The sequence below is a fragment of the Alligator mississippiensis genome, chromosome 8 (assembly GCF_030867095.1).
Source record: "Alligator mississippiensis isolate rAllMis1 chromosome 8, rAllMis1, whole genome shotgun sequence".
In the NCBI taxonomy this organism is placed as follows: Eukaryota; Metazoa; Chordata; order Crocodylia; family Alligatoridae; genus Alligator; species Alligator mississippiensis.
Window position 1 is genome coordinate 27,662,617 of NC_081831.1, and position 17,179 is coordinate 27,679,795.

At 59.3% G+C, this 17,179-nt stretch overlaps 1 protein-coding gene across 6 annotated transcripts; it reads left to right on the forward strand.

Moving 5' to 3' along the window:
* Positions 1 to 1,883: 1,883 nt before the first annotated feature.
* Positions 1,884 to 16,622, forward strand: CDK16 (cyclin dependent kinase 16). 6 transcript variants are annotated; one of them, XM_019485668.2, is made up of 17 exons: positions 1,884 to 2,117; positions 5,163 to 5,302; positions 7,334 to 7,447; positions 7,878 to 8,011; positions 8,295 to 8,420; positions 8,768 to 8,824; positions 9,163 to 9,277; positions 9,749 to 9,843; positions 10,155 to 10,262; positions 10,500 to 10,623; positions 11,156 to 11,276; positions 12,581 to 12,678; positions 12,874 to 12,979; positions 13,166 to 13,208; positions 13,608 to 13,698; positions 14,072 to 14,149; positions 15,207 to 16,622. In XM_019485668.2, the coding sequence occupies exons 2-17, from the start codon at positions 5,185 to 5,187 to the stop codon at positions 15,242 to 15,244; spliced, it is 1,566 nt and encodes a 521-aa protein (XP_019341213.1). In that variant the 5' UTR covers positions 1,884 to 2,117; positions 5,163 to 5,184; the 3' UTR covers positions 15,245 to 16,622. The 6 variants fall into 6 exon arrangements, with proteins under 6 accessions (XP_019341213.1, XP_019341215.1, XP_019341216.1 ...); XM_019485670.2 differs by having other exon boundaries at positions 10,173 to 10,262; XM_019485671.2 differs by having other exon boundaries at positions 10,176 to 10,262.
* Positions 16,623 to 17,179: the final 557 nt, after the last annotated feature.

The window sequence follows — 17,179 nt, forward strand, 5'->3', positions numbered from 1 at the left end:
GTCCCCTGCAAGCAACCAGGCTCCAGGTCCAGCCGGTGGCAGATGGCTCAGGGGCTGCTCTGGGGCAGGGCCAGCGAGAGCAGAGGGCTCCATAGCCACGGAGCAGGCATGGAGGAGGCCAACTGTAGGTAAGTGCTAGGGGAGGCAGGGGCAGGATGCCTGGATTCTTCTCACAGGGGCAGATGTAGCTGTGGCAGGCACTGTGGGGATCCAGGCAGGGATCGGGGTGACTCCAGGTGCTGTACAGACCCTGCCAAAGCCAGGTTCAAGGGGTGCCAGGTGCTACCTAGAGATTCTAGACTGGGATTGGGAAGTGCCAGGTACTGTAGAGACCCCGCAGACCGAGACTGAGAGGTGCCAGGCGCTGTGCAAACCTCCCAGGCTAAGCAATAGGTGGGTGGATAGGTGTTAGGCTGGAGATACAAATGAGAACTACAATGTGGGGCCGGTGCGGGGGGGAGGCTCATCCTCCCCGGTCCTAACTGTGAGCCAAACCATTACTCAGCCCTTCAGGGGGGGCAGGGAGCTATTCCCCTCCTCTCTCCCTTCCCCCATTCTCACTCTGCCTCGCAGTGGTTCGGGAGCTCAAACATACTCTCCCCTTCTTCCCTTTCCTCCCAGGTTCTGTTCCTTCTAGTTCGAAGTTATGTCGCTTACTAATTACGGTTTCCTACCCCCGTTTTGGGACGTGGTTGCGCCCAAGAATGGCAGGGCCCTGCCTGTGAATCAAACCATTCCCCATCTCTTGGGGGGGGGCGTGTTTTCCACCCCCCCCCACACCATCCCTGATGGTTACTTAACGGCATTTATTATTTAACCTTCTCAAAACATGACGTCAGATTTTATTTTTGTTTGTCTGGTTAGAAATACAGGTGTTCAGCTCCATCCCTCCCCCAAGGAGCTTGCTCTGTGGTAGCGCCTAACGGCTCTTGGCCCCCTCGGTGGTCCAAACCATTTAACTCTCTCCCTTAGCATGAAGAAAGGAGCCCCCCCCTCACATCTGTAAGCCTTTATTAACGACATAAAAAAATTCTCAGACCCTAATTACTACGTGGGGTTAATTGACTGACGTGTTGCAGTCGAAATTCCTTCGGAGTTATGGCCTTTTAGAATGAGATGGAGACTCACCCCTACTTGTAACGATATAACCCACCCCGTTCGCTTGGAAAGAGCGTAGTCGGGCGAGTTTACTCTAGATTGCGGGAGGGAGAGTGAATGGAGCCGCCGGGGTTGTGGTTTCGCCCCATTTCCCGCACTATATTGGGCGTGTCGTGGCCCACAGACGGGGCTATGACGAGAAATCATGGCTCGGCCTCTCTGCGGAGGGCGCCCGCAGCCAAATGCTCATTTCATTTCCCCCCCCCCCCCCTTCCCCTGCGGGTGACGACGGTACCTTCCGCGCCGGGGTGGGAGAGGCGGGCCGTTGGAGCCGTTCCATTGAGGCGACTGTTTGGAACATACTGTTATCAGAATCGGCTCGGAGCTGGGAGTTTAAGGCCCCGAGACATAAGGAGGCCTTTATTTCCATGATCATGACGAAATAATCCCGTCATTAATGACATCTCCTGTGAATCAGGGAAATGAAAGCTACCCCCCCCCCAGTGAGCTCAGCAATGGACGCGCTCGGGCGCTTCCATCTTGGACCGCACTAAGTCCCCTAAAGGGGAGCATTATTCTGTCTTTTTTAGAGGCGAAGTAACCATATCAACAGTACCTTCTTTAGTCTATGAAGACAATGTGTTCCTACCCCTTTAAAACACGGTGGAAAGGGGTAGAGAGATGCTTGGGCGGGGTTCCAGATAGGGGAACCTGGCAGTGTCCCCCCGCTTGGGGGCCGGAATGGTACGTTCCGCCAGGGGCCGGGTGGAAAGGCCCGGCCGGGGGCTGGTGCTGGGCAGTCGTTGGGTGGGAGGTAGTGGGGTTGTGGGGGGTGGTGTTACTCGTTCGCTGCCCGCAGGGAGGAGTCGTGCGGACCCCGCCGTTCCCTGGGGTGCCCATGGGCTGTTGAGCGGAGCCGAACTCGGGGCGGCCAAGCCGGGGGCCATGGCTGAGGATTATTGGGACCAGCCGCGTTGAACCACCCCCCCCCCCAGCCCCCTGCAGCCGCCGCCGCCGGGGTAAGCGCGAGGGGTCCGGCCCACCGTGACCTTTGATCCCTGACCCCATATTCTGGGGGTGGTCTGACTCCACTGTGACCTCTGATCCATCTCCTATGCTGTGAACATTGATCTTTGGGGGTCCCTCCTCCTTGGGGGGCCTCTGACCCTGGGTGGCCCCGCTCCTCTTGGGCTGGTGGTGACCTCTGCTCTTTAGGGGCCTGCCCCTTGTTGAGCCTAGATGGGGAGAATCTGCTGTGATGTTTGATCCCTGGAGAATTCTCCCTCCCCCCCAGCCCCTGGGTGGGGAAATGCCTCTTGACTTCTAATCCCTGGGGACTCCAGTATGATCTCAGGGCCTAGGGGGTCCTTTCTCTGCAACTGGGATCTCCCTCAGTGCCTGGGATTGGCTGGTTGTGATGCACTCTTCATCCTGGTGATCCCTGTAGCTGAAGTAGATCCTCAAGGGATTTCCTCCCTTCCCTGCTGGGATCTAGTGGATCTCCTTCCCAGGACAGGGATCTGTGCTGACACATGCTTCCCCCCTCCACCCTGCCTGGGCTTTGCCTTTTCCTGGATTCCCCTCTCCCTTGCATGGAGCCATGCTGGCCTATGGGATCCTGAATTGATGGGACTTAGTGTGGCCCAGCCCTGGTTGCATCCCCTTTCTCCCTCCCCATTGGTCTGGGCCTTGGCTGACATCTGCCCCTGGGAATCCAGTTCAGAAAGATGGAACCATTCCCCCCTGCCTGTGCCCCCCCCCCCCCCCCCCCCCCATATTCCCTGCAGTGGTGACTGGCTGGATCTTGCTATGTCACTAGATTTCTTCCACACACACGTACCCCTTCTGAGATCCAGGGTTGCCTGGGCGAGTTACCCAGGAGTGTATGGGGGAGCTTTCTGTTCTCCCAGGAAGTAGGTGGGGGGTGGATCTCTGTTGTTTGGGCCCCTCTCCCTCCCCATCTCTGAAGAGGCCAGGTCTCATCTACAGGCCCAACAAGCTAATGGAGGGAGGAACCTTGGGGCTGGGGGAGGGCAATGTTGCATGGCAGATCTGTGTGGGGAGGTTGTGTGGAGTTTGGGGGGTAGACAGCACCTGGTTGGGGGCTTCTGGGGTCCCGCCTTCTCTGGCACTGGGTGTGGGGAAGGGTCCATGCCTCTGGACCTGGAGGATAGCAGCCTGGCTGCAGGGAGTGGGTAAGTTTCTCCCATTCTTGCTCTGTTCCTTCTTGACCCCTCTCTATCCCAAACCCCAGGTATGGGATTGCTTCATGAGGAGGGCAGTGAAAAGGACTGCAGGGGGGGACAGGACGGGGTTCCCCATCACTTCAGGCAGCACCTGGGGACCTTATAGCCTCCATCTAGACTAGCTGTATTAGCTAGGGGGAGGCTTTTGGGGACCCCACCCCCATTCTGTGGGGCTGTGTGGGATCCCCAGATCCCTCCCCCCAGCTATGAGATGTGGGTTGTCCCCTCAACCCTTACCCTCCCACCATGTGTTCCCTGAGGTATTAATAAATCTATGAGTCTGTTATGGGTAAAAGTGGGCCCTGCAGGTTGGGAGTGATAGGCAGCTAGGGGTGGCTGGGGAGGCTGCAGGTTAGGCATGAGGGGAACAACAGGGCTGTAGTGGGTGGCTACAGGCCAGGAATGACCCAGCACAAGGATGTGCCTGACTCTGGGGTAGAGCAGCTGGAGATCTGCTGAATATCAGGCCTCTGGGACAGCATCCCCTGGAGGGGGAAGACCCTGCCTCTTCCTGAGACCTGGGCTCTAACCCTGAGCCTTGGCCTCTTATTCTGTCAGAGCAGTTGGACCTTTCCCAGCCACTCACAATGGGCAGCTGTGCTGGGGAGGCAGAGGGAGTGGGGAGCTGCTGCTCTGTCATCTCTCCCACCCACATGCTTTACCCTACCAGTCTCTGTTCTGCCCCTCTTCCCCACCAGAGTAACCAAGTGAGTGGGCTCCCAGCTCCCTCTGCTCTAACCCCCAGCCTCCACTCCCCTTCCAGAGAACCCAGGTGTCCAGCCCCCATCCACAACTTGCTGCTCAGATCCATCACCTCCTGCTTCCCTCCAAGAGAACCTGGGTTCCCAACACCCTTGCCTCCAGGCTGGTGCCCTGCTGTCCCCTATCCCACACCGCAGGGTCCCCATGGGAGAGGAGGGCAGGAGCTGTCCTTGATGTTGACCGGTCCCTACTGATCCCCCTTGCCTTGCTCCTGGGGGAGGCATAATAGGGCTGTGGGAAGAGGTCTCTCAAGGGGGCAGAGCAGAGCACTATGGGATGCTGGAGGACCTGTAGGCATGGCCCAGACTCACAGGCTTCTCCCACTGATTCCTGCAACCCCACATTTCTGCCCACTAGTTCCTCTCCCTGCCCGCTCTCCCCCACAACCCTTTGGCCTCTCCCCTAATCTCCTAGAGACTCCCCCAGGTACAGCTTTTCCCACAAGTCCTTGTCCCTGCTCCCACCTCCATTGCCCCCCTCTCACCAGCTGAGGCTCCATCCACTTGCCTGAACCCAGGACCTTCCTTCAAGCCCTGCTTACATTTTTGGGGGTGCAGCATGTAGGGAGTATGTCATGGGCTTATAGATCAGACTGGGCTCTCACCTGCATCTCCTGTCCCAGAGCTGGAGAGAAGCCAGGCATCTGGGCCCCAAGCCCAACTCGGGCATCCAGGCTCCCAGTCCCCCCCCAGCCTGCTCTCACCTGCCAGGCTCCACTTGCCTCCCAGAGCGGAGCCAGGTGCTCTTCTATATGCAGCTGCTGTCCACCTGTCCCACCCCAGAGCCAGCTGCACCTGTCCCTAAGTGAGTTCTGCCCTTGCAGTATTATACTCTGCCCTTTCCCACTGCCATACCCCAGAACTGGGTGCATCCTGCCCCTGACTGAGCCTCCCTTTTGGTGTTATATGCGACTGCTCCCCCTCCACTTGTACCACCCCAGAGTTGGGTGCCTCCGGGCCATGCCTGAGCTTCCATTTCAGTTTTATATTTGTACCACCCCAGAGGTGAACGCATCCCAGACCAGCACAGTTTAACCCTCCCTATCTCTCCCTTCAGCGGCCCCTGTCCCGGCCCCACCATGGATCGCATGAAGAAGATCAAGAGGCAGCTGTCAATGACGCTGCGGGGCAGCCGGACAGCTGAGAAGAGCCTCAGCGACCAGATCAACACTGAGGAAAACAACAGCAGTGACAGTGGTGAGGGGGGTGGGGTCTGCTGCAGGACCCCAGTGTCTGGGTGGGAGGCGTTCCCCAGCCTGTATTTTCCAGGTCCCTGCCATCCCTGTGTTAGAGCGGTGGGGACATGGAATCTGGGCTGAGATTATTTTAAAGGAGTTGTCTGGGGATGTTGCTGCCCTTTTAAAAATGAGAACACTCATTTAAGGCTGTGGCTGTTTTTGTCAGGTAGTTTATGGTCATAGTTGCCCCTTTAGGAATGTGGGTGTGTCTTCAAGGTTGTGGCTGTGTGTGTTGGGCAACTTATGGCTGTGGCCACTCTCTTAAGAGGGAATACTCTTTTAGGGTTGTGGGTGTGCTTTTCTTGTGCAATTTATGGCCATGGATGCCCCTTTTAAGAATGTGGGTGTCCTATAAAGTTTTGGTGGATTTCTCTCAGGCAGTTTAGACCTGTGGCTGCCCCTTTAAACGTGCTAGTTCCCCTTTAAGGTGGTCTGTGGTTATGGCTTTCCCTTTAAAGGACCCCCATTTTATAGGCATAAGTTTGAGGTCCTGGGCCACCCCTTTAAAATAATGTGTGGCCATGATCCTCCTTTCAGGCAGGGATTAGTATAGCCATGCCTTTAAAGGGTCCCTGGCTGCCCCTTTGAGACTGCACTGGGTGGAGCCACCCTTCTGTGAAGCCACCCATGGTCACAAATGTCCCTATATGGGCCTCCCCTTAAAGGCATGCAGCCCTTAAAGGGAAGGCCTGTAAAGGCCTCTGTGCCTTAAAGGAGTGGCTGAGGTCCCCTTGAAAGACTGCCTGGAGCTTTGGCTGCCCTCTTAAGGGTTTATGTTTATGTGGTTATGCCTCTAAAATGCTCCTGGCCACCACTTTGTCAGTCTGGGAAAGTGGCTGCCCCTTTAAGCTGGTCCCCCTGTTGGGGGAGGGGTGGTCATTGGAGGTGGAGCTGGCTAGTGGTTGGCTGGGTTCTCTGGACAGCTGCCAGTGGCCAGGTGGGGCATACCATTGGGGGGGGGGGTGTCATATCAGTGTGCCAGAACCAACCATTGCAGAGGGGGTGGGGGGTAAGGAGTCCTCCATTTAGGGGGCAGGCTCGCAGGTCTGTGTGGGGAGCAGGGCCTGGAGGGGTTGGAGCAAGGGGCCTGGATGCCTGGGTTCTCTTTTTGCCCCAGGAGCTGCTGCCCCCACCCCCCCAGGGCATATTTTATTTCTGTTCTGGCTTTATTTTTCTTTTTTCATTTTTTTTTTTTTTGTCTGTGTTTTAATTTTCTCCCCTGCCCCACCCCTTGTCCCTCCCTGTGTATGACCCTGCCCCCTCCCCATGTAACCTTGTCCCCATGTTACTGCCCTCTCCCCTGTGACCCTGCCCCACCTCTTTGCACTTGGTCTCACCCCCACATGTGGCCCTGCCACTTGTCCCTCCCTGTGGCCATCCCCCCTCTTCCATGTGACCCCATGCCCTACCCCTTCTCCATGTAACCCTGTCCCTCTCTGCACATGATCCTACCCCCACATGTGGCCTTGCCCCTTCTCCCTCCCCTGTGTGTGGCCTTGCCCCCTGCCCCCATGTGTGACCCTGCCCTGCCCCCATGGTTGTGACTCCATCCACTCCCCCTCTTTCACATGTGGTCCTGCCCCTTGTCCTTCTTCCACATGTGGCCTCACCCCCTGCCTCATTCCTATGCACTTGACTCTGCCCTATGCCTCCCACACGTGACCTTGCCCCACCCCTTCTCCATCTCCTGCATGTGACACCAAACCCTGCCCTTCTACATGTGACCCTGCCCAATGCATTGGACCCCACATGTGACCCTACCCCTGCACCACCCCTATGGCCCCACCCCTACCACTTGACCCCTCCCCTTGCCTGTCCCTCCACATGTGTCCCTGCCTCTGGTCTTTCCCTTTGCGATCCCACTTCTGGCCCCACTCTTACTCATTTGACCCTGCCCCACATATGTGACCTGACCCAATCCCCTTCTCCTCCATGTGAACTCCTCCCTCCCCCCCCCAACCCCCATGTCTGTGCCGCTCCCCCCCACCAGGCCCCGGGCGGCCCTGGGGCTCCTCCCGCAGCCTCCACTCGCTCCTGCCGCGCCGGCCCCGTCTGGGCATCACTCGCAGCCTCAGCGCCCATGGCCCCCGCAGCGCTCCCCTAGGTGACCCTGGATGCTTGGGCTCCCCCCCCCCCCCCCCCCATGTGGCAGAGCAAGTGGGGCTGGGGGGCAGAGCAAGTGGGGCTGGGGGGCAGAGCAGGTGGGGCTGGGAGCCTGGATTTCCTGGGTGGGGAGTAAGGGCTGGTGGGATTAGAGCAAGGGGAGGTTGGAAGAAACCAGGACACCTGGGAGGAGGGGCAGGGAGTGGTGTCTGGTGCTTATAGCCAGGAGCCGGAACACCTGGGTTCTCCTCCAGCCCTGGGAGAGGGGTGGGGATTGAGGACTAAGAGGAACCTGGACACCTGGGTTCTAATGCTGCATGCCACTGTGGCTGCTGAGGGGGGGTGGCAGGGCTGCCAGCACAGGGTCCTGGAGCCAGGGCTGTGACAGTGTGTCTGTGTGCCTGGTGTGTCTGTGGTGTGTGGCCCCACAGAGATGGTGCAGGAGGACCTGAAGATGGGCTCGGATGGGGAGAGCGACCAGGCCTCAGGAACATCTTCCGACGAGGTGCAGTCGCCTGTACGGCTCCGCCTACGGCCCAGCACTGCCCGCAAGATCTCCACTGAGGTGGGGGTGGGAACAGTGGAGGGGAGGAGAGGTTTGTGGGCAGAATGGGGCATTGGGGTGCCAGGTGAAAGTTGGGGGTAGTGGGGGGCATAGGGGAGGTTGGGGAGCAGCATGGGGGTAGGATGGGGGCACTGAGGGGCTGGAGAGGGTTGGGGATAGGAGAGGGGAAACAGGAGGTTAGGGGTAGGGGTATAGGATGGGGTTGGGATAGGAGGGGGTCCCGGGCACTGGGGTGTTACTGGGGGTTCGAGAACCATCTCCAGTTCCCTTTGTCCTGCCCCAGGACATCAACAAGCGGCTGTCACTGCCGGCTGACATCCGCCTGCCTGAGGGCTACCTGGAGAAGCTGTCGCTCAACAGTCCCCTCTTTGACAAGCCACTCAGCCGGCGACTGCGCCGCGTCTCCCTGGTAACCCCTCCCCCCGACCCTCCTTGGACCCTCCCACAGGGCTGCCCTGCAGACCCCCCTCACCCCTCATGGGGCTTCTTTCTGTGGGACCCCACCAGCCTCCTAATTGGGAACCTCCTGTGGGCAACCCCCTTCAAGAACCCTCTCAGATCCCCTTCCCTCACCTCCCTTTCCCAGGAAACTCGCTCAGTACATCAGACATCTCCTACCCCCCACATCCCAGTAGCAGGGGATCTCTGCTACTGCCCTGACCCTCCCCCAGAGCCCCCCATTGGCCATTGAAACAGTCCCAGGGGCCATGGCCTGCCCCCTTCCCCTCACAGTGTCACTGTCTCTCCCTCCCTCAGTCAGAGATTGGGTTCGGGAAACTGGAGACCTACGTGAAACTGGACAAGCTGGGAGAGGTGAGAGCATGGAGGGGCACTGGGTGGAGAGCATGACTGAAGAGTGACCCCAGGTTAGGAGGGCATGAGCCTGTGCTGACCCCAACTGCAGGAGGGGCATTGCCCCAGATGGGGGCACAACCCTAGGTTGTGGGGGAGATGAGCATAACCCCATGAGGACCCCAGATTGAGGAGCATGACCCAGGATGGGGGAACAGGACTTCAGATTGGGGGGGTGGGATATGCCTTGGGGTGACACCCAGCTAGCAGGGGGGATAGGTGTGACATTGCCTTCCCCACAACCTGTGTATGTTGGGGGTTCCCTGCACCTGACCCCGTCCTCCTTTTTCTCACCCCAGGGCACATATGCCACAGTGTACAAGGGCCGCAGCAAACTGACTGACAACCTGGTGGCACTGAAGGAGATTCGGCTGGAGCACGAGGAAGGGGCACCATGCACTGCGATCCGCGAGGGTATAGGGGGTCCACTGGGGAAATGGGGGATTGGTAGAGTTCTTAAGGGCAGAAGGGGGAAGGTTCCTGAGGGGTGGGGCTGTTCCCAGGGCCTTGGGCAGGTGGGGGCCCAGGGGTGGAGGGAAGGTTCTAGGGGTTTATGAGCGAGTCACAGGCAGAGTGGGGGCATCTTGTGTCCTGGGGAGGTGGGGGGCCCTTGAGGGTACCAGAGGTGGAGGGGGTATTTCTGTGAGGGTCCCAAGGGTGGGGGGGCTTCCTGGGGGGCCAGGCACCTGTGGAGGTGGGGTGGGCAACCTTTGGTATGCCCCAGGGATTTTTGGGGGGGGCTCTGAGAGGTGGGGGTCCCAGGTTTGGAGAGGGCTCTGGGGGCATGGGAGGGGCACAGTAGGTGGGGACTAGGTTTGGGCCTTGGGGAAGTGGGCTGGCAGTGGAGGGAGCCCCTCCAGTGATTCTTCCCATCCTCCTGTGCAGTGTCCCTGCTGAAGGACCTGAAACATGCCAACATTGTGACGCTGCATGACATCATCCACACTGACACCGCCCTCACCCTTGTCTTCGAGTACCTGGTGAGATCCCTCCCAACCCCCTGGGACCCCCAGAAGCCCTTCATCTACCCCTGGAATCCCTAGCCCCATCTGTGACCTTCAGACCTCCCCAAGAAACCTCTGGGATCCCTATAGCTGCCCCGACAATTCTCAGGCCAGTGTGCATTCATGGCTGCTGGGGCCCACCACAAACTACAAAGACCCCCCCCCTTCCCTCCCCCGTCTCAATCTGCCATGGGATGCCTTAGACCCTGGGACCCACAAGTTCTCCCCTGCCTTCCCTCCCCCCCCCAAAAAAAACAAACAAAACAAAACAAAACACATGACCCTAGGCTTGGCCCTGCCCCCAGCAGATGACTTCCTTCCCTCCACCCCAGGACAAGGACCTGAAGCAGTACCTGGATGACTGTGGCAACATCATCAACATGCATAATGTCAAGGTATGGGGGGGAAATGGGCAGCTCTGAGGGGGTCCCTAAGGCTTTGGGGGGAGGGAGTGAATGGAGGGAGGCAAGCCTTGGTGGAGGCTTGGGAGTGGAGCTCCTGAGGCATTCCCAAGTACTGGAGTGCACCCACTCTGGAAAGCCTGAGCACAGCTGTAGCTTGGTGGGAGCAGCAAGAAGAGGGGGAAGGATGCTCCCCCCCCCCAGTCCTGATGCTTGCCTGTCTGGGCACAGCTGTTCCTGTTCCAGCTGCTGCGGGGCCTGGCCTACTGCCACCGCTTGAAGGTGCTGCACCGTGACCTGAAGCCCCAGAATCTGCTCATCAATGAGCGTGGGGAGCTCAAGCTGGCTGACTTTGGTGAGAGCCCCCCCCCCCCCCCCAACCCCTATGGCCCCCAAAAGCCTGCTTTATCAGGGAGCACGGCAAGCTCAAGCTGGCCTGCTTCAGCAGGAGCTCCCCACACTGTCCCCAGCTCCCAACTGCCCCCCAGAACTTGCTCATCAATGAGTACACTAAGCTGAAACTGGCTGACTTCAGTAAGAGCCCCTCTTTGGCCCCCCCACCCTGCCTCTTGGCCCTCATAGCACCCCAGAACCCACCCAGGACCTGTGCACCAATGTGTGTGGCAAGCTCAAGCTGGCCAACTTTTGAGAGGCTTCTCCCAAGCAGTTCATCAGGGAAGGCAGTGAGCTCCAGGTGAGCAACTCTGGGGAGACCCCTCCCGCCCACCATCCTCAGCCTCCCACACCCTGCCCAAACCTGGGTGGGGCTCCCCCAGCTCACCCACAGGCCCCCCCAGGCACTGCAGCCACCCTGCCCCCAGGTTCTTGCCCCAGTAGGCCCCTTGCCTTGGCCTGGCCCTGCTCACACATTCATCTCTGTCCATCAGGCCTGGCACGGGCCAAGTCGATTCCCACCAAGACGTACTCCAACGAGGTGGTGACACTGTGGTACCGGCCCCCGGACATCCTGCTGGGCTCAACTGACTACTCCACTCCCATCGACATGTGGTGAGTACACAGTGTGGGACAAGACCTCCTCATTTCCCCAGACCACCCCCCCCCCATTCTCCTGGGTTCTACCACCTACCCCACCCCATTCCCACACTGAGGATGGGTCAGAGCCCTGGGGGGCTTCCCCCCTTCCCCTCACAACACCACAATGACTCCCTGCAGGGCCCTTACATGCTGCTGAGCTCCACAGAGTGCTCAGCCCCCATCCATGTGTTAGTTGTCGCCCATCCTCCAAAGACCCCTCTGGGAACATCCCCCCCTCCCCCCAACCCATAGCTGCTGTATTTAAGGTTTCCCCCACAGCCTCCTGGAGACCCCATTTTCCCCCTGGACTGTCCATAATCCCCCCCCCCCCCCCCAGTATTGGACTAACATGGCCGGGTGGTGACTGCCCTGGGGGAGGCAGGGATCTGCCCCCCAAGCTCCTGCTGAACACAGTTCCTGTACGGCAAGGGTGGGCAAAATGTGGCCCACCAAGCCATTCTGTCTGGCCCGTGGGGCCCCTAAAAAATTTAGAAAATTAATATTTATCTGCCCCTGGCTGCCTGTCCTGCGGCCCTTGATGGCTTACCAAAACTCAGTAAGTGGCCCTCCACCTGAAATAATTGCCCACCCCTGCTGTCTGGCCTCTGGGCTGGGGGCTAGAGCACAGACCACCCCTCCCCCCAGGAACATGGGGCCTGGCTTCCTTAGTAAGAGACTAGGGGAGCGGTGGGCTGCGATGGGGTGGGGTGCATATACACATGCAGCAAGGCTGCTCTGATGTGTTGAAATTACAATGCATTGGAGCAGACTCAGTGAATTACCACGCTCCAGCAAACTCTAGCACCACCTTGTATCAGTGTCCCTGCGCTGAAAAATGGCAACAGGGATGCTTTAACTAAAGCTCTCGAAGCCACTCTAATTGGAGTGCCCCCGGGCACGTGTATAAATGCTTTTGGGTTCCATGTAGCATGTTGCATCTGTCTCTGTGTACATATGCACATGTGTATGTGTGGGTGTACCTGGGTCCTTCATGTGCATGCCTCTGCCTTCTGAATGCCTTGGTCCTGTGTGTGTGGGTGGGTATTTGAAGGTGTATCCTGGATCCTGCATGGATGTGTGGTGTGTGTCCTGCAATGGGGGTGGGGGCCAGGGTATGTCCCAGATGCCTTGGTTCCCCTGGGGTGTGGGGAGTGCATCTCAGACACCTGTGTCCTGCGTGGGCACATATGGCCTGGATATCTGGTGCTCTGTGGGTGTGTCTCTGCATCCCAGATGCCTGGGTCCCCACAGTGTGCCCTGACCCCAGTGTCCCACAGGGGTGTGGGCTGCATCTTCTATGAGATGTCCACAGGCCGCCCGCTCTTTCCTGGCTCCACTGTTGAGGAGCAGCTGCACTTCATCTTCCGAATGCTCGGTACTGCAGGATGGCAGGGGGTAGGGAATTGTGGGGGCTGTGGAGCGCAGAGTTGGGGAGCTGAGGGAATCTGGGTTGTGGAGGTAGGGGCTGGGGGAATTGGAAGCGGGGCACTGTGAAAGCACAGAAGGGAGGGGCAGGGGGAGTATAGTGGGGGGGGTTGTTCCCTCCCTCCCTCTGACCCTTTCCTCCCAGGGACCCCCACGGAGGAGACATGGCCAGGCATCCTGTCCAATGAGGAGTTCAGGGCCTACAATTACCCCAAGTACCGCCCAGAAGCCCTGCTCAGCCACTCCCCCCGGTGAGTGGGAGCAGAGCCAGGGGGCTGGGAGGAAAGGGGTGGGGCCAGGAGGTGGCAGACTTATTGTGAGGTAGGACCCTATCTCTGGGAGCTGGGGGGGAGGGGAGGGGGGCAGAAAGATGACAGCAGGGGTGGTAGTCTTACCTTTTTCTCCTGCCCTTTGCACTCTGCTCCCTACCCCCCAAGGCTGGACAGTGACGGGGCTGACTTGCTGGGGAAGCTGCTGCAGGTGAGTGGGGGGAGGGCTGGGGGGGTGGCTTGTCTCCCAGAGGATAGGACTTGACCTTGGCTCCCCCTACTTCCAGCAAGCCCATTGGTCTGCCCCTGCCATCAGGGGTGTGGGGGCTGCCCCCTTTTCCCCCATCCCTCAGTAAGTGGGTGTGCCCCAATGACCTGGCTCTGCTCCTTTGACCCCAGAGGCCAGGGCTTGGACCTGGGCCTGCTGGCTCCCCACCTCACATGGCTGTATCAACACCCATAGGCCCTCCTGTAAGGGCTAGAACAAGGGGGAGTAGACTCTGGCCTCTGATCCTGTCCGGTGGGTTGTGTGATATCCTGCCTGGCCCTGCCTCTTCAAAGGGACACCTTTCTTGGCTCCTGATGGCTGGGGTGGGGTTATGTCTTGCAGTTTGAGGGGCGCAAGCGGGTCTCAGCCGATGATGCTATGCGGCACCCCTTCTTCCAGAGCCTGGGCGAGCGTGTCACCAAGCTCCCAGACAGTGAGTGGGGGCAGGGCCTAGGGCAGGGGTTGTGGCTTGGCCTGGGGGGGTACAGCCTAGGGCAGCAGGTAGGGTCTGGGCTAGGGGGGAGGCAGGATGTAGGCCTGGGGGTGAGGTTAATGGGGGTAGAAAGGCCTGGGGCCAGGGCCTAGGATAGTGGGTTGGGTTTCAGCCTGGGGGATGTAGGCCTTGGGGGCAGGATGACCAGAAGGCATGGCCTGGTGGCTGCAGAAGCAGGGCTTAAAGGGGAAGGGGTGTGGCTTGGGGTTAAGGGGTGGGGTTTCAGGCAGGGGCAGGGCTTGGCTGAAGTCAGTGTGTAACAGATGGGGGGTGGGAGTTGCAGTTTCAACCTCTGATGTCTCCTCCCCTGCAGCGACATCAATATTTGCACTAAAAGAGATCCAGCTGCAGAAAGAGACAGGGCTGCGCTCGGCCTCCCTCCCCGACTCCGGTGAGGGCTCGGGGACTGTAGGACCCCCCCTGGACCCCCAGTGATCAGCTAGGACACCCTGGACCCTGTCTTATACCACCTAGCTGGAACACTTTTTATCCCAGCCACATGACCCTGTTAGGCCTCCCCTGCCCAGAAGGGGGACGCCTTTCTGAGGTGGGGCTGTCTCTGTCCCCCTTGCCCCCCTCAGCAAGGAACTTCCTGATTCCCCTCCCATTTAGCCATGTCCACCCCCCCCCGGCCTCGATCAGCTAGGACCCCCTGTACCTCTTCTATGCAGCTGGGACCTGACCCCCTTGCACAAGCCTTCCTAGACCCCTACCCTGCCCCTTAGACTCCACTCCTCCCTCCCCCTCCTCTTTTAGCTTAGCTTCTCAGTACCTCCTAGATGCTCCCTTCCCTGCCTAGGGGGGCACCTGCAGCTAAACAAATTTCCTGCTACCTCCCCTGTCACGTGGGAGCTCCTTGCCACCCCCCTCAGCAGCAGCCCTGCCAAAACCTCCCAGACACCCCCTGACAAAGCTAGGACCCCTGGACAACCCAGCCTCTCTGAGGCCTCTAAACCCCTGCCCTATCCATTTCCTCTTCTCCCCGCCCCCCCCTCCCCCCCCCCCCGGTCTTGTTACCCCAGGGGCCTGGGGGGGGGGGGGGGGGGGCGTGGAATCCATCTAATGTACTGCCTGCAGTGCCCTAACTCCCTACTGCCCCTCCCTCCCTTTGGCCTGGCCTTGCCCCCCTGTAGCCCCAAAGGGTCCGCCCCCTCAGCATAGTCCTGCGCCCCCCCCCAGACCCACAGTGTCTCCTCTCCTGCAGGGGGGGCTGCCCTTCACATGGTGGATACTGAATTTTAGCTGCTGGGTCAGGTACTTGTCGTCATCCCCCATGTACCTGGCATGTCCCCACCGCTCCCACGGCTCTACCTACTCTGGCATGGCTCTGCCCTTTCCCCAGGCAGTTGTGATGGCCCTGTATGACCCCACCCCCTCCAGGGGGGGCACAAGGTGAGGAGCCTGAGGGCGCCCCGCCACTTTTGTGTAACCCCTTGCTCTCCCCGCAGTGAATGGGCAGAACCGCCGGCCCAGCCTGCTGCTGTGACCTTGCCCCCTGGACACTGAGGGAGTGGAGCTGGAATAAAGCCCTCCCCCAGCCTGGCTTTCTCCCCAGCCTGAAGCCTGATCCTTCACACAGGACACTGCATGTACATGGGGCAGGGAAGGGGGTGCAGGGGCTGGTCGGGGGGGGGGGGGGCAGGCTCTGCCCTCCCCCTTGTTCCTTCTCCTAGGTCTTATTTGTTCATGGCAATATTATAAATAGAGACTCCCCCCACATCTGGAAGTGGGCAGGGGCAAATGCAGGTGTCTGGGGTGAAGAGAGGGGCCAGCTGCTGCCCCCCCAACCTGAGGGGGGACCTAGGTGTGGGGGAGGGGCCAGCTGACCCACTCCCAGACACGAAGCCCAGTTGTCTGGGTGAGGGATGGGGCTGTCAGGGGGCTGCTTCCACCCCCAACCCTCATGGGGGAACCCAGGTCCCAGGGGTGTCTTGCTCCTCCAGCTACCTCCTCATCCACAACACCCCCCCCCCCCCAATCAATAGATCCAGGGCTGCTAAGGGATCCCCTGTCTTACGCGGGGTGGGGGGACGTTACTCAGGCTACATAGCTCAGGATCGAGCCCCTCTCCTCCCCCCCTCACACACTTCTAGGCCCTGCCTCCTACTCCAGTACACCCTTTCTGAGGTGGGGGGTCAGCTGCTGCAGGGGATGCCCTACCATATATCTATCTATCTGTATGTATGTAGGTATGGACATGTGTGCGTGTGTATATATGTACATAGGCGCCTTTTTATATGCTGCATGAGCCATTAGCAGGTCCAGAAGTATTTGCCCTATGCCAGAGCCATAAGCGCAGGTGTTCTTGAGAAGAAGCCCCCTCCTCCCATAACAGGCTGTCACCTCTGGGACACCACAGTGGCCTGGCCAATGCAAAAACTGCAGGCCTGGCCCGGAGGTGCCCAGCTCTGGGTGCAGTGGGGCCCAGGGTACATGCAACCAGCTCTTGGGTGGATCAGCAGTGCTGGGAGTGGGTAGAGCAGGGGCTGCCTTGTGCCAAGATGATCCCAGCCCCGGGTGGGGGGGGGCAGCTAAGTATAACACCAATAAAGGCTGCTCTGAGCTGTACCCTGAAGGGGAAGAGCCTCCATTCACCCTCTGTGCTGGGGCCCTGTGTGGGTTAGGGAAGGGGGAAGACTGGAAGGGGCGGGGGGGGGGGGGCACAGTTCTGCCTGGCACAGGAAAAGTTAACTCTTCTTCATTTACATATCCTGCTGGGAGGTTCTAGTCTATGGCTCAGCAGAGCCACCCCCCTCCTCCCACAGCACCTGGGTTCCCCCCAGCCCCACTTCCCCATGCCAGGTATGTCTGGGTGGGAACATGCCGTATCTAATGTATGGACATGAATAAAAGTCTCCACAGAAGCCAGGTAGTGGTGTGGTCATTGGGGTCAGTGCTGTAAACCCACGCTCCTCCCCCCCCAATGCAAACCCTTGCAGCTGCGCTCCCTCCCCCCCTTTCCTGCCACACAAAGCATAGCTGGCTCTAGCTTTGCCCTACCACACTCAAGATGGCAGCCCACCATGGGGGCCAGCCAGCATGCCATGATCCACACCCTACTCAAAATGGTCTCCAGCAGGACCTGCTTTGTTGCACAAGATGCTGGCTCCTGGCACATGTCCATCCCTTAAACACTTTACCCCTGTACTGTCTTTGTGGTTCTGGAAACAACCCTGACTGTGCAGCTTTGGGGCTGACCAGGGTCCCTGCCTCCATCAATCTGGTTGTGGGCAGGAAAGGACAAAGCTCCGCCCCACAAATCTCAAACCTGCCACTGCCCCCAGCTCAGCCAGGTTCTCAAGGCAGTCCCCTCAGGCCTTTACCTGACCACCCCACTCAAGGCAGGGATTCCTTCTACCTTCTTACCCAGAATTACTGTAGGCACAAGCCAAGATGATGCAACTGCCACACCCATCATGGC

Bases quoted from the DNA above. Each gene is read 5' to 3' on its own strand.
- CDK16 (XM_019485668.2), top strand. From the start codon at position 5,185: ATGGATCGCATGAAGAAGATCAAGAGGCAGCTGTCAATGACGCTGCGG. The intron at 8,012-8,294 runs GTGGGGGTGGGA...GTCCTGCCCCAG, and splicing joins CCCGCAAGATCTCCACTGAG to GACATCAACAAGCGGCTGTC. The intron at 12,980-13,165 runs GTGAGTGGGAGC...CTACCCCCCAAG, and splicing joins CTGCTCAGCCACTCCCCCCG to GCTGGACAGTGACGGGGCTG.